This window comes from Triticum dicoccoides, chromosome 7B (assembly GCF_002162155.2).
Source record: "Triticum dicoccoides isolate Atlit2015 ecotype Zavitan chromosome 7B, WEW_v2.0, whole genome shotgun sequence".
Classification (NCBI taxonomy): Eukaryota; Viridiplantae; Streptophyta; class Magnoliopsida; order Poales; family Poaceae; genus Triticum; species Triticum dicoccoides.
In genome coordinates this window covers 587,029,783-587,046,148 of record NC_041393.1, presented here as the reverse complement: position 1 = coordinate 587,046,148, position 16,366 = coordinate 587,029,783, and the positions used below count along the sequence as shown (strand labels likewise).

Below are 16,366 nucleotides of genomic sequence, written 5' to 3'. Positions count from 1 at the left end.
CTCTGGCGCAACAGCAAGGTGTGGCTCCCATTCTCATCTCACTTCTCTCCAGCCCTCCTCTGCTCTTTCTTCCACCTCTCTCCCAGTGATCTGTTTCTACCAGCAGTGTAGCTTAGATGTGCTTAACTGCTCCTTCTCCTCTGCATCTGTTTCCTCCCAAATCTGCTTATCCACCCACAAGGCAGCAGCCCCACCACCACTTCTCTCCTTCCCCATGCTTGATCTGGTTGCTCCAGTGATTTGGCTCTTCTCTCTTTTTCTTTGACGGCTGATTGGGCCTTCTTAGTGTTGCTGCAGTAGCCAGGTGTCCCTGCTCTGATGGATCCTGTGGCTGATAATGCTTATGATCTATCCAATGATCCCAGGAGAAGAGCTACATCCGACGATCCAGCTTGGACGCATGGGTTCTGGCCAGATTTAGTGAGGAAGATCTAGCTTGACGGTCCATATGTTCGATTTAGAGAGCTGCACCCAACGTTGGTAACAGTTTATTATGTTAATGCTAGTTGTTAAATCGCCTAATTGGCTACCATATATTATATATGTATGTGTCTAAGGCGTCACCTTGCCTTACGCTTTAGCGCTTAAAAGGTGATGCGCCCCCAGAGCCTCACCTCACCTTACCGCGTTAAAAACATTGATCCTGGAAACCATGTCTAAATCAAGGAGTGTCACACTAATATTGCAACTGACAAGAATCACATCATACTGGTAATGCTTGACACGAGACTAAATAAAGCGACTAGAGGCAATTTATCAATGTTCATACTCCCTCCATTTCAAAATACATTGCATATTAGTTTATCCTAAGTTAAACGTTGTAAAGTTTGACCAAATTTAAAGAATAAATTATCGACATCCACAATACCAAATCAATATCATCACATCCACCATGACATCTATTTTCATATTGTTGACGTCGATGCTTTTCTATAAACTTGGTCAAACTTTACAAATATGCATTTTGAAATGGAGAGAGTATTGAACAAAGTTTTCTAAGAAAAAGCTATGGTTGTGCAGATGTGGTAACACAATCTGATAATTATGAATTGCTATATATGATACGCTACAAATCATTTGGCTCTGGTAAGAACATAGTATCACAGGATATTGCGATCTATGTCGTGATCATGGAAACCATGACTAAAGAAAGAAGTGCCACACTAGTATTACAACTGACAAAAATCGCAGCATAACTGTGATGTTTGACATGGTACACACTAATCAAGCGACCAGAACAACTAGAGGTAGTTAATCAGTCTTCATACTGAACAGAGTTTTTTAAGAAAAAAGCTACGATGTGCATATGTTCCCAAGAAAATCATGGCAAAATAATATGCATAAGGAATGTAGCATATTCCAATGTATATTGTCAAATTTGGCGACTCCCAACACGACAACTTAAAGTATTTCAGACGTTTTCCCCAGACAACATTTGAGACATAATCAACTATACCAACCTTAGTGCAAGTTCTTCCAAACAGTAGTATAACAGATCTTCTTAACAAAGTCCTGCTTTTTCAGCTTCTCCCTAAATCTCATCAACGGTGCCACCAGTGTAGGAAATTCAACATCTGAAGCAGGGTAAATTCAACCTCTGCCGCATGTGAATCATCCAGCACATAACCTTACCAAACATTGTTTATGGACTGTAAAAATAGTCTGTATGGAATTGATGGTGATGCTCCACCACCAATGCCTGGGTTGAGCTCGTTTCCCCGGAGCAGCGAAAGTAAAGCTTCCACCTGCAACAGCAATCAAAGACACTACCACCTTGCAATATCATTCAAGGCTACTGAATCACGTACAAAAGGCAGAGAAGGCAAAATTATACTAATTGCAAACAGCAAGAGACGGACCTTATCAGGGAGTGCAGGGTGCAACACGTCGATCCAACACATCAAGGGTTCAGTGAGCTGGTCGTGCAAGGCACATGGCACAGCCGTATAGACCGTCAGCTTCATTCCCCCCAGCAGCGAAAGTACAGCTTGCAACTGCGACAGCAATCAAAGAAACCACTACCTTGCAATATCATTCGAGGCTAGTAGTAAATCATGTGCAAAACAGGCAGAGAAGACAATTTGCTGACGTCGAGGGATGGACCTTATCAGGGGATACAGAGTCGAATTCGTAGCTCCAGTTCGGGAACCCCATTATGAGCTCAATCCTAGGGACCATCAGCTCCCTTCCCGCGAGCGACAAAAGCACATCTTGCACCTGCGACATCGATCAAATACACTAGCACCTCGCAACATCGTCCGAGACTACTGAATCGCGTAAAAAAGAGGCAAAGAAGACAGTTTGCAGAGAACAAGGGATGGACCTCATCAGGGGTTACAGAGTCGAAATTGCACTCCTCGCCCCGGAAGGTCATGGTGAGCGTGTTGCGCGAGGCGGGCGGTGCAGTCGTAGAGTCCGCCGGATCCAATCGCCCCTGCAGCGAAAGTGCAGCTTCCACCTGCGACACCTTGTCAGGGGAGGCAGACATGAAGATGTGCACAGCGCCCGGGAAGGACAGGGTGAGCATGTTGCAGCCGCAGCCGGAGTAGACGAGCTCCTCGCCCGAGTCCTCGGTGTCCATCGGGACGACCTCCCCGTCGCTGCCGTGCTCATCCTCCTCCTCCTCCTCCATCTCGTCCTCGTACGCGTCCTCCTCCTCCTCCTCCGCCTCCACGGGTGCGAGGTCGTCGAACACCGCCGCCGGCTGCGGGGGGAACTCGGGGCCCCAGAACGACGGTGCCATGGCGAGGGATCGGACCGGATCGGATCGGGCGACGGGGATGGAGATGGGGGCGGATGGATTGGTGTGGTGGGATTTGGATCTGTTTTCGGTGTGGACTGTGGAGTGGCGGAAATGGAAACGTCAACGGGGCGACTGGTCCGTGGGCCTCAGCCGTCCCCGTCTCTCATACGCGTCGCGTCCCCACCCCGTCACCCCACCGTCCCCGCATGTGCCAAAATGCAGTTGCACTTTTTGGAGGATGGAGCGCGCATGTCTCACGTGCTATTTAGCATTAATTATAATTAATAAAGGCATTTTCAATCGAGGGGAGCAGTCCCATGACATACATGGATGCAGAAAGCCGCCATTCAACGTTGCCTGCATACATCCGGCCAACAATTCAAATTAATTGGATGAAATTCGTTCAAACCGGGCGGATTTCATTGAAGTTCGGACATAATTTACATAAAGAAAGGTTGCACTAGAGGGCCATGGCAGCCTTGTCCGGCGGCTGCCTGCCGCTAGCGGAGGAGCTGCTTAGCATCCTGTTGCGCAGTGCATAGTGCCGCTGCGGTCACTGCCGACACGGCTTTCGGAGCCCTGGCGGCTGCCTTGCCGCGGCCGATGTTGGCGGAGCGGAGCGACCCCTGTTGGAAATATGCCCTAGAGGTAATAATAAAGTGGTTATTATTATATTTTATTAATCATGATAAAAGGTTTATTATTCATGCTATAATTATATTGATTGAAAACTTAAATACATGTGTGAATACATAAGCAAATACTAAGTCCCCAGTAAGCCTCTACTAGATTAGCTCGTTGATTAAAAGATGGTTAAGGTTTCCTCATCATAGACATGGGTTGTCATTAATAGCGGAATCACATCATTAGGAGAATGATATGATGGGCAAGACACATTCGTTAGCATAGCATATGATCGTCTAGTTTTTGCTATTGCTTTCTTAATGTCAAATACATATTCCTTCGACCATGAGATCATGCAACTCCCGGATACTGGAGGAATACCGTGTGTGCTATCAAACGTCAAAAAAACATAACTGGATGATCATAAAGGTGCTCTACAGGTATCTTCGAGGTGTCTGTTGAGTTGGCATGAATCGATATTGGGATTTGTCAATTCGTATAACGGAGAGATATCTCTTGGCCCTCTCGGTAATACAACATCACAAGAATCTTGCAAACAAAATGACTAAGGAGTTAGTTACAAGATAATGTATTACAGAACGAGTAAAGAGACTTGCCGATAACAAGATTGAACTAGGTATGGAGATACCGACGATCGAATCTCGGGCAAGTAATATACCGACAGACAAAGGGAACTGCGTATGTTGTCATAAAGGTTCGACCGATAAAGATCTTCGTAGAATATATAGGAACCAATTGGGCATCCGGGTCCACTATTGGTTATTGACCGGAGAAGCGTCTCGGTCATGTCTACATCATTCTCGAACTCGTAGGGTCTGCACGCTTAACGTTCGTTGACGATATAGTATTATATGAGTTATGTATGTTGGTGACTGAATGTTGTTCGGAGCCCCGGATGAGATCACGGACATGATGAGGAGCTCCAGAATGGTCCAGAGGTAAAGATTTATATATAGGATGAAGGTATTCGGGTTCCAGAATAGTTTCGAAATGCACTAAATATTTAACGAACCACCGGAAGGGGTTCCGGGAGGCCTCGGGGAGTTATTGGGTCAAACGGGCCAAGGGAGGGGGTTGGCGCGCTTACCTCTTGGCCGCCGGCCCTATAGGAAGGAAAGGGGACGCCCAAGGTAGGGCATCCGCCGCCCCCCTACCAACCCCTCCACCCCTAAAGAAGGAAAGGGTGAGGCGCCTAGGGCAGGAGCCCAGGGCGGCCGCCGGCCCCCTTGGGGCATGCCTAGGCAGCCTCCCCTCCCCCCTCCACCTATATATATGAGAGGAGGGGAGGGGCAACACACACCACGATTCCAAGCCGTGTGTGGCGCCCCCTCTCCCTCTAGTTCGTCCTACGTCCTAAAATGTTGAGCTTGGCGAAGCCCTGCGGAATAGTTTCACCACCCCCGTCACCACACCGTCGTGCTGCCGGAACTCATCTGCTACTTCGCCTCTATTTCTGGATCGAGAAGGCGAGGACATCATCAAGATGAACATGTGCTAAACGCGGAGGTGACGTGCGTTCGGTGCTTGATTGGTACGGATCCCAGAGGCGTACGGCTACATCAACCGCGTTGATAAATGCTTCTGCTTAGCGATCTACAAGGGTATGTTGATGCTTTCCCCCTCTTGTAGCTATGCATCTCCATGGATAGATCTTGCGTGTGCGTAGATTTTTTTCATGCAACATTCCCCAACAGTGGCATCATGAGCCAGGTATATGTGTAGATGATATGTACGAGTAGAACACAAAGGAGTTGTGGGCGGTGATGTTCATATTGCTTACCATCAATGTCTTATTTTGATTCGTTGGCATTGTGGGATGAAGCAACTCGGACCAACCTTACATGTCCATGTACATGAGATCGGTTTCACCGACTAACATGCAACTTGTTTTGCATAAAGGTGGCTGGCGGGTGTCTGTTTCTCCCACTTTAGTTGAATCTGATTTGACTACGGCGGTCCTTGCAGAAGGTTAAATAGCAACTTGATAATCACCATTGTGGTTTTGTGTAGGTAAGAACGGTTGTTGCTAGTTGCACGTAGCAACCACGTAAAACTTGCAACAACAAAGTAGAGGACGTCTAACTTATTTTTGTAGGGCATGTTGTGATGTGATATGGTCAAGATGTGATATGATATATGTTGATATATGAGATGATCATGTTTTGTAGTAAGTTCATGACTTGCATATCGATGAGTACGACAACCGGCAGGAGCCTTAGGGTTGTCTTTAATTATTGTATGACCTGTGTGTCAATCTCTAAGCGTCATGTAATTGCTTTACTTTATCGCTATGTGTTAGCAATAGTTGTAGAAGCAATAGTTAGTGAGACAACGTCAATGCAACGATGGAGATCAAGGTGTCGTGCCGGTGACGATGGAGATCATGACATTGCTTTGGAGATGAAGATCAAAATCACAAGATGATGATGGCCATATCATGTCACATATTTTGATTGCATGTGATGTTTATCCTTTATGCATCTTATTTTGCTTAGAACGACGGTAGCATTATAATATGATCCCTTCACTTAATTTCAAGATAAAAGTGTTCTCCCCGGTATGCACTATTGCTAAAGTTCATCGTTTTGAAGCACCTCGTGACGATCGGGTGTGATGAATTCTACGTTCGCATACAACGGGTGTAAGCCAGTTTTGCACATGTAGACTACTTGGTTTAAACTTGATGAGCCTAGCATGTACAGACATGGTCTCGGACACTGGAGACCGAAAGGTTAAACGTGAGCCATATAGTAGATATGATAAATCACTATTGCAGGATGCTGCTAACGCGACACTACGACCAGAGACCCTTTGATGAAACTATGTGTGATGCATTAATCGCAAACCGTGATATAAAATAACCGTCAAAAAAGGTGCAAAACGTTTGTGATGGCGGGTACATCAAACACGGTTCATATTTTACTTGCGTATGCGATGCTGGGCATACGGTTGATCCAAACGAACTGTTTGCGATTAGACAGAACAACAGAAACGGGCAGCCATATCAATGTGTGTGCGATATATGGCATACAATTCGCTCCGATGAACTGTTTGCTATTAGGGAAAGCAACACAAATGGTCAGCCAAATCATCGGAGCAAATTGTATGCCATATATCGCACACACCCGTTAACAGCCCCGACCAATGGGGATTTTCCATGTGTAAAATCATCATTGGCTGGAGGAAACACGTGTCGGCCCACCTTTGGGACAGATGGCATCCACTCATTGGACACAAGGCGCCTATGATACATTGACACATGGCACGGCCCAATAGAGGCCCATTCCTGTGAAAAGGCCGGCCCGTTTGACTTGGTCAAAAGGTGGCTGGCCGGCCCACGGAGAGCCTGTTAATGGCATGTTCGCATATAGCCCACTTACAGCCCGCTAACTCACGGCCCGTTACGGCCTAACGGAATTAGGCCCAGTAGCGTCATCTGGGCCGTCCAATATGACTCCAGCCCATTGTAACTTCCGGCCCATGTATGGCCCATGACGTCTTTCGGCCATATATGAGTCCATTTGTAACTCTTGGCCCATTAACGGTCCGTGGTGAAACCGTCCCGTAATGAACAATGTATCACTTTATGCCCATTAGCAGCCCATTATTCCATTGGGTCATTTCTAGCCTGTGTTACCTTTCGGCCTTCTCATGGCCCATTTATTCTTGGGCTCATTTCCAGCATTCGTTTACTTATGGCCCGTTACTGGCCTTTTCTGCTTGTGGGCCAAATTCAGCTCGTGGATACAGTCGACCCGTTTGTGGCCCGTTAATCTATTGGGCCATTTTCATAGCATCATCAAATACGGCCTATTAACGACCCGTTATGGCCAGCCCATAAAACGTATGATTTCCACTCTAGCCCGTTTACGGCCCATTATACGACCCGTAAAGGCCCATAGATGAGACGGACCGTAGAAGGCCCATGGATCCTATGGGACGTAGAAGGCCCATGGATCCGACGGCCCATTGAAGGCCCATGGATCCGACGACCCATTGAAGGCCCATGGATCCGATGGCCCATAGAAGGTCCATGGATCCGACAACCCATAGAAGGCCCATGGATCCGACAACCCATAGAAGGCCATGGATCGTCTGTCCCGTAGATGGCCCATGGATCGTACGGCCCGTGGAAGGCCATGGTCACTACAACGTTTGGGCGAGTTGGGCCCCGTTTGAACGATATATCATATTCAAATAATTATCCTACTATGTACTATCACCTCTAAAAAACATTTAGATATATTATAACTAAGCACTATTCCTGTCCTCTCAGACCATTAGCGTTTCCAACCGTCAGATCATCCGTTTAGTGCATTTTTGGCCATTGGATTTCCTCTTAATCCCGCTTTGACTCGCCAGGTTCGCTACAATTGAGAGATTTCTTGCTGGGCCGCTATTCTGGTGACAATTTTGGGTGCGTGGTGTAAAATTGGGCCTAATGGGCTTCTACGAGTTTCCGCTTGTGCATCCTATCCTTAAAAAAAACACCCCTCACATCACCCTCCTTTCGTCTCCATCCTGTGGCGGCTGAAGAGACCTAGGTGACGCCGCCGCCACCATGTTCTCCGTCTCGCAGCTCCTGTCGCCATCATCTTTCCGCGCTAGATTCATTTCGGTGCCGATCTAATTCCACTGCAGATCTTCGATTCTCCTGCGACCATTGACTGCATCTTCTTCAACCTCGACTCTCTGCAACCCTCCCAGCAACGTCGTCTCGCTGCCCTCGGCCTTACCATCATCTGATGCAGGGGAGTGATACCGCCACTTCCATCTCCCCTTCCCTGCCTCTAAACCCAACTGAGAAGAAACTCATCTCTTCCCCTCTCCCAGGGCATCCTCTCTTACCCTCCCGTGGCTCCTCGTCCTCGTCCCATGGGAAACCAAATTCTGCAAGGATTTTGTTTTATTCATGTTGTTCTTTGTCACCAGGTCGCCAGCAAGGTCTTAGTCCATGATTTGTCCGTGTCGCGCTAGAGGTGGGATTGATGTTTCCGCGGATTGCACAAATTAGTGTCGCGTCTTGACTCAGATTGGTTTGAATTTGTGCAGATGGTGGAGGCGGAGGAGAAGTCCGAGAGAGGGTTCGAGGAGGTGGAGGAAGAGATGGTGGCCGTCACCGCTCCTTCGGCCAGGAAAATGTGGGCACTCCGGTTCGTGCATATCGACTCATTCGTACACTATACAATAAAGAGACTAAGGCAAATTACAGCCGACGTAGAATAATCCTACACTATACAATAAAGAAATTACAGCCGATTATACCCAATATGCATTATGGTTCGGCACCAGTAATAATAAAGCATACACAAACAGCAAATTACATACACTGGGCAAATCTCTCCCTAATAATAAAGCACGGATTGGGTCTCCGGGTTCACCGTCGTCGCCTTTTGCAAAAAAGCCCCTGCTATTTTTTCTGTTCAACCCGCAGTCCCTATGGGAGTCAACCTAGAACAGAAAAAAAAATATGTGGCTGTCTGTCTCGCTCACGAAGGAGCAGTTCGTCTCCAGCACGAACACGAGTGGGGAACTAAAAAGTCGATTCGCCGCTGCTTTTCCCCCTTAGCTCTGTCTCTTTCGATCTCTCTCACCTGCCATTGCTTTCCACGGTCGACCGATTCCGGACAGCGCCGCGCTTGACTACCTTACCAGCGCGCCGCCACCCCTTCCACGCTCTAGCGTGCCGTGGCCCACACCACGCGTTGCCGCAGCCGGCCCACGCCCCTCCGCCGCGCGCCGCCACCGCCGGCCGCTTGCCCGTTCCTCCGTTCCTCCGGCGGTGCGAGGCACGGTGGCGGTGAGAGGAAAACCGACGGATCTGGGCGTGGCCTCGAGAGATCTCGCGGCTGGTGTGGTAGCTTGCTACGATGGCAGCGACTTGTGAGGCAGCCATACAACGTTGGATCTCATTGGTCTTCCTCTTGATCGAATCTGCATGCAAACACCTTGACTTGCTGGATGTCTCATGATAGGTACCTCAACAACCGTCACGACGGAGCTGCCACCGCAGCTCGAGAGAGGAGGGCGTTGCCGGAGACAAGGGTCGCCTGCACGAGTCAGACCCGCTATCGGCGGCAGCGCCCGCGTCCACACCCTGGCCAGCGGCAACATGAGCACCAAGGTTGGGTTGTGTCCCCATGGTGCGCGTCGATGTCCATGTGCAGCACGCGCCAGAAGCGGGCGAGGAGTTGGTTGATGGCGAGAACGATGTCGTTGACATAGCTGAAGCTGTTGGCGTGGCCAGGGCATGCATGGTGCATGCCGCCGGACCAATTTAGTCGCCACCGCCGAGCGCGCACGCCACGGCCAGCGACCCACCGGCGTAGGTCAGGAATTACCCTAGGAGGCTGTCGATGATAGGGTTGTCGTTCGAGCAGGCGCCGTCCTGGCGGCGCATGGTGCCGATGCCATGCTCCTCGGCTGTTCACTGGAGATCGTCGTCGCTGATATACCCGCCGGGTTGAGGTTGCAGAGGAGGTCGACGTATTTCTGGTCGTGAAACACAAGCGGCTCCTCCGGCCTGGCCGGCCTGGTGAGGAGGCGACTCATGTCTTTGAGGAGACCGTCGGAGGCGTTGAGGCCATGGGTCATCGTGATGCGGTGGAGCACCATGACGTGTCCCTCGTCGTAGTTGATGTTGGAGATGCATGGGTCGTAGTAGTACGTGGCTGCCCTTATCTCCTTGTGTGTCTTCGTAAGTTCGTAGTTAAGCCTTGAAGCTCTCTCCTCCAGGTCTCACATGTCTAGATGGGTCAGTTGGGAATGAGTTTGATCTACTCAATTTAGTTGTCTTGATTGATTGATGCGTAATCACACCGAAGTGAACTCAAAGTGAACTAGCTAACAAATCTTTCTCACGGTTGTGGATCACAGCGGAGGAGGTGGCACCTGGCGCCATCAATTTGAAGCGGACCAGAGACGTTCCCGTTGTCGGGCAGGTTGCCGGGTGGAGGAACTCACAGGCATGTTTCGAGTTCAGCTGTCGCCTAAGCAGCACTACTACCTACAGGTCCAAGGTTTGCTGAAGCACTACTTACATTGATTAGGTTTTTGAAGAGCCATCGCTTCTTGACCCCTACACCTACTCGCCAATAGCAACAGCCTCTGTGTCACTACTCACCAACGTGCTGAACGCTAAGAGTTTGATTATTAATCTGTGTGTGCTTTTGTTGTAGGCAGTGCTTCTCTTGAATTTACTGATTTTTATGGTGCATGACTCCTTGGCAGGCAACTCGATCCTATTCCATGGCATGAGTTCATGAATATGTATACGACAGTTTGCAAGCAGTAAGATGTCTGCTGCTTTCCTTTCAACTTTTTGTATGGGAAATCAGTATCCTAATGTCATTATTTTTGGTGTCCTGGACATCATATAGTGTGCATGCATTTAGTGTTGCAGACAATCATATGAACCAGCTAAATATAGTAATCTTAATTACATTCATGAATTTCACCTGCAAAAGAAATGACATTCATGAATTTGCACTAAATATTGTTGCTATCTTTTTTTTGTGAAATAATATTGTTGCTATCTTGCAATTCTATTTGCATTGCTTATGGATCCTAGGCTTATATGGGTTTATATGAGCTTTCTGCTTATTCTAATATTAAAACTTACCAAGAAACCTCTCAAATCAAAAAATGAACCAAGTAAGTGTCGTTAAGAATCAAATTAACCAGCTAACAATGTTCATTTTGTGAAGTTTTCTCAATGTAATATTATAAAAGTATCCTTGAGATTACTACTTACGAGCATGTTTGTTGGTCTTTGTGAAAACATGTTGGGCTCTTTTTTTCTAATAATGAAAGGATCCAATATAACTTATTTTTTGTATTAATCACTGTGAATTAATTGTATAACACATTGTAATTAGCATTGGACATGTCACTGAGGAGTCGGACTCGAAGTCCCTGGTGTGTCCAACATGAACTCTCGCTTTTCTATGTTATATTACCCAAAGGATTAAGGATCTTTGTGCAATAATTTTCTCTCGGAATTTTGTGAGCGGTATTGGCTAAACTTTTTGAGTTCCTAATTTCTTTTAAGGAGTAGTTCCTAACTTTATTTTCTTTCATGGAGGAAAGTATGTTGATGTAGGTAAAGAAATATTCTATGAGATTAGCATGTCTTATTTAGAAAATTTTGGATCTTGAAAAAAATTGACTAAAAATTGCATGAAAAATGAATGTATTTATGCATATATTCTCTACTATCTAAAAGAAACGTAAGGTTCCCTCTCCCCTCTTACGTCGCTCCCTTTCGTCGAACTCTCCCTCCGGGCATCGTTCCCCCAGCCACGTCGTCGTTCCTTATGTTCCCTTTTTTTTTCTCAAACCCAGTTTGGTGCGTCAAGGAAAAAAAACATAACCCTTCCCCTGATCCCAGCTGCCCGCTCCTCAAGCCGTCCGCTTGTTCAGTCGCCTTCCTGTAAGGGTTTCCACGCCTTCATAGGAGTGGCGGCAGCCGCCGCCGCAGCCGGTCACACTTGTGCCAAGGGCAGGGATGAAGTCAATTAGATCACGGATACAAATCAAGGCCGCTCCACCACTCTTGTCGGAGCAGTGGCAGCACCGGATTCGACCGGTCGAGGTGGACAGAGCTGGAGCCGAGATCCTTCCTGTCAACTCCCCCAGCCGGCCGTACTCCCCTACCAGCGGTCCTCCCTCATCACGACGGCGTCGTTCGCCAACTTCCCTCACCGATGATGCTCTTCAAATTTCAGGCTCATACTACAACCACCTTCTCTACGCAGGTACTCCAATTACTCCCCATGGCGAAATTGACTTCCACAGATGCTTGTTAAGATAGGTAGAAATCATTTTTTAGTTCTTTTTTTGAACGGGAGATGGGCAAAGATCATCAGATGAGAAGGGCCCATGCTTACAGCAAGCGCGGTGCACACACACATTCATGTCATCTTGACTGCACTTGCGATCATCCTGTCCATCGATGCCATGTGGAGTACTTAACTGAGCGATCTCGAACATGTCATGTGCTACCATACTCCTTAATCCTTTATACCACGACCTAGATGTATGAACCTACCCCATTGTGGCTGCGAAGATATCTATGATAACGAGGGAGTAGAGATTTGTGTTTATTGGATTGAAAACGGATGGCGGTCCGACGCGTATGTGCTAACGTGGCCTCCCTTCCCATCAACACAACTGTTTCTTACAAATTTCTGTAGTACATTAATCTTCTACAGTTCTGCAGGATCCTGTTGTTTCTTAATTGCATTTGGGTGAAAGCAAAAAAAATACTTTGCGAAATTTAGTTGATGTAAAATATGCCATATGTTTGATCATGGAAATTATATACCCCTGATGATATAATTAATTGTGATCAACCTTCATATGACTGAGTTATACATGCATCCCAAAAACATAAAAATTGGTGTATATTCAAGTATTGTTCAAAAATTTATTTTTACCATGTTATATTAGTTAACGTGCATATCGCACATGCACGAGTACTGTAAAAATGTTCAACCAACAAAACGAAGTTACTATGTGAATTTTTATTTATTTGAATGCATTCTTATAACTGATTCATATGTTAAGGGTGAGTCAGATGTACTATTGACAACGGTGTCATGCTTGAATTGGGAGTTGGATGTACAGGATGGAGGAAGAATAACAAGATAGTAATTGGAAGGTAAAAAAACAGGAAACACACGGACAACGCACGGTGCTTGATGTGCGCAATTGGAAGAATAATAATATTTATGTCCCGTTGCAAAGCACGGGCAATTACCTAGTATCATAAATAAACCTGAATATAAACTACTTTCCCCGTTGCAACGCACGGGCATTTGTGCTAGTACAACTCATACATCATGGACGCGCATCAACTTAACTTACCATTTAAACTATAATCTTTTCAGAAAATAGGATTGGGCGGATTCAGATAGCACAAATTTTAGTCTGCAAAATCTCCAATTCCTTCATGATTACCTCAGTGTCTTGTTTCATTTTTTGACTCCTGCATCTAATACCTGCATGTCCAGTCTCAACTTGTTGATTGTACATTGAGAATCATATACATGTTGTCTTGCCACCTCTAGTTGATGCTCGAGAACATCAGTACATTCCAATTCCAATCCATAACCATTCGGTAATGGCCATGCCGCACTGCTCGCAGATCTTTGTGTTGATGTCACTTCATCCTGAAATGTTTCTGTAAGTACACATGACTAGGGCAAAAATATAGTTACAACAGTGAAGCGAGCAAGACATACTATTTTGTACATGGCAAAATAGGACCAACAATAATGTTACACATCATGAAGCATAAGCATGTGATATTTCAAAAATTATAAAAAAGATAGTCTGTGCAGCCTGCATACTGAAATCTCTCTTAGCTCACCAAAGGAGCATGATGTTGGGGCCCAATCCAAAACACAGACAAGTTACAAATTTAGACAATACGTTGCGTATAAGTAAGCAAGCAGTTGGCCATTATGTAGCTCAATTAAAGTCTTAAGGAGCATAATAAACAACAAAGTGTTTCATACAAACATACTACAACAAGCAAAACTATGCAATCATTAGCCTAGTATAAACTAGATTGTGAGCCTCATGCAATAATAGTTGGTTAATAGACTTTAAAGCTTCAGGCACACTTCGGCAGAGTAAATTAACGGTAAGGCTTTTAATTATGTCAACTAATAGTTATATAAATACCCAATATTAGGCATCATTATTTGGGCATCTCATTAACTGAGGACAAATAAAGCAATTGAAAAGAGCAAATTAACTATGCCTGAAACAAACAAGGAATTAAATTATTGAGTTGGATACAGTGACTTACTTTAACAGGTTGAAGAGGCTCACCGCAGCTCCTACTTCTCTTGCAAGGCTCCTTCCTAACATTTTGTACTTGGAAATCCTCAATCTTATCTTCATTGCACCCCCTCTGCAAGGTGACACAAACTAGTTGCTCGTCTCCTTGGAAGATAAATATGCATAATTTCTAGTCTGTCAACACAAAATGATGAGATTATAACAAAACAACACCACATAACGAAACATGCCGCATCTCTTGCACTTGCACACAATGAAATGAGCATTTACTATGTCTGCACTATGTAAAAACTAGGCATACCTTCTAACTGGATCTCCAGGTACTCTATAGCATCCCTTAGTGTTTAAATTGTTGACAAGCTCTGTTAGAGTGTTAGGTCAAGAACAACAAGTAATCAAAGCAAATAATCCTAGTATGGCTGGCTGATACAAACAAGCAATTGAACAGATGTGTGAGCAAATCTTACATATCAAGAAAATAAGCAAAGAAGGAGGCTTAAAGACCATCACTTGACTTACCAAATTTAAGGGGCATTTAAACATCATATGCAACGTATGAACTAACATAAACATTGCATATTCCAGATTATACAATGGAATGCACATGTATTAGGTTATGCCATGTATGATGATGCCTAAATGTACACTATAGCAGGCATGAGTGATTCATCATTGCACGCACAATTAAATTGCATGTTAAGGGCCAGTTCAATTCCGCCTTTTCAGGGCTTATTGTCAAAATAAGCCATAAAAGATGTAAAGAAGTCATTTTTTAGTTATGGGCTTGGGCTTAACTAATTTCGCTTTGGAGGAGGGTGTTTCGGGTAGAACCTCACTAAAAATTGAAGGGAAGGGGAATAGTGAAATGACTCTGTTGTCTACCTATATTGCACTGAAAATGCAACTGCTGACGCCCGTGTCATTGCACTGAAAATGCAACTGCTGACGCCTGTGTCACACCTGACCCTCAAGTAAAAACAAACACGCAAGCGTTCATTGCCTTGCCCGCTTGCATCTCTTCTCCCCTTTCCATCTACCTCGATCCCCTGCCTGCAGCACTAGGGTTCCTCCAGCGAGCCGTCGCCACTGGTCCCATCTGGCCTGGTCCTCGAGGATGCTCTGTCTAGCTAGGCTACATGGCTGGCGGGTAGGGGCAAATCTTCCTGGCTGCTCCTCCCTCTGGGGCCGCTCCTCATTCTCATGGTCTCCAGCAGCTGCTCCATTGTGGTGGCACTACTCCGGTGGGCGCTGCACAGCTACGGCTCATGCCACACTGCGGCAGAAGGCACCTTATTCCCCCTACCCTCCTTCCAGGCCGTGGCCTTGAGGTGTTGTTGAAGGATGAGCTCATCCAACAAGGTGAGGATCTCCTCTGATTTTTGCCAAATTTTCATTCTAATCCACTATACGATGAATTATTATGAGTTGCTTCTGCTGCTGCTATATGATGCATTGCTATGAGCTGCTCCTGCTGCTGCTATATGATGAATTGCTACGAGTTGCTGCTGATATATGCTGAATTGCTATGAGCTACTGCTGCTATATGATGAATTGCTATGAGCTGTTGCTGCTGCTATATGATGAATTGCCATGAGCTGCTGCTGCTGCTATATGATGAATTGCTATGAGCTGCTGCTGCTGCTATATGATGAGTTTCTATAAGCTGCTCCTGCTGCTGCTGTTTGATGAATTGCTATGAGTTGCTCCTGCTGATGCTATATGATGAATTGCTATGAGCTGCTCCTGCTGCTGCTATATGATGAATTGTTATGAGCTGCTCCTGCTGCTGCTATATGATGAATTGCTATGAGTTGTTGTTGGTATATGATGAATTGCACACTGCTGCTGCTGTATGATGAGTTGCTATGAGCTGATGCTGATGCTATATGATGCTTTCAGGTCAACCCGGCAATCCGACCCATGGGTTCGGCCGCCCATGGGCACCCGACCCGAATGGGTAGGGTATGGGTCGTCATCGTCACCCATGGGCGTTACCCATGGGTAACCTGATTAGTCGTGGGTAGGATATGGGTACAGGTTCATGCCCGTGGGTTACCCGATGGGTCACCCGATTAATAATAATTATATTTATTTATTTTACATGACAATATTTCTTTGAAAAACTTGGTAAAACCTTGTACTCTAACATCCAGTAATCGGATCTATGCA

The 16,366-nt window shown here is 46.1% G+C and overlaps 1 protein-coding gene across 5 annotated transcripts in view; it reads right to left on the bottom strand.

Annotated features, from left to right (window-relative positions):
• Window positions 1–2,871, bottom strand: part of LOC119335931 (GATA transcription factor 20-like) — an 8,534-nt gene extending 5,663 nt beyond the window's left edge. For all 5 annotated transcript variants that reach the window (XM_037607974.1, XM_037607975.1, XM_037607976.1 and 2 more), the window contains exons 1-4: window positions 2,324–2,871; window positions 2,104–2,217; window positions 1,860–1,994; window positions 1,461–1,745 (exon numbers count right to left, since the gene is read on the bottom strand). In XM_037607974.1, coding sequence (XP_037463871.1) covers window positions 1,629–1,745; window positions 1,860–1,994; window positions 2,104–2,217; window positions 2,324–2,743 — 786 coding nt within the window. In that variant the 5' untranslated portion in view covers window positions 2,744–2,871 and the 3' untranslated portion in view covers window positions 1,461–1,628. The remainder of the gene's footprint in view (window positions 1–1,460; window positions 1,746–1,859; window positions 1,995–2,103; window positions 2,218–2,323) is intronic.
• Window positions 2,872–16,366: the final 13,495 nt, after the last annotated feature.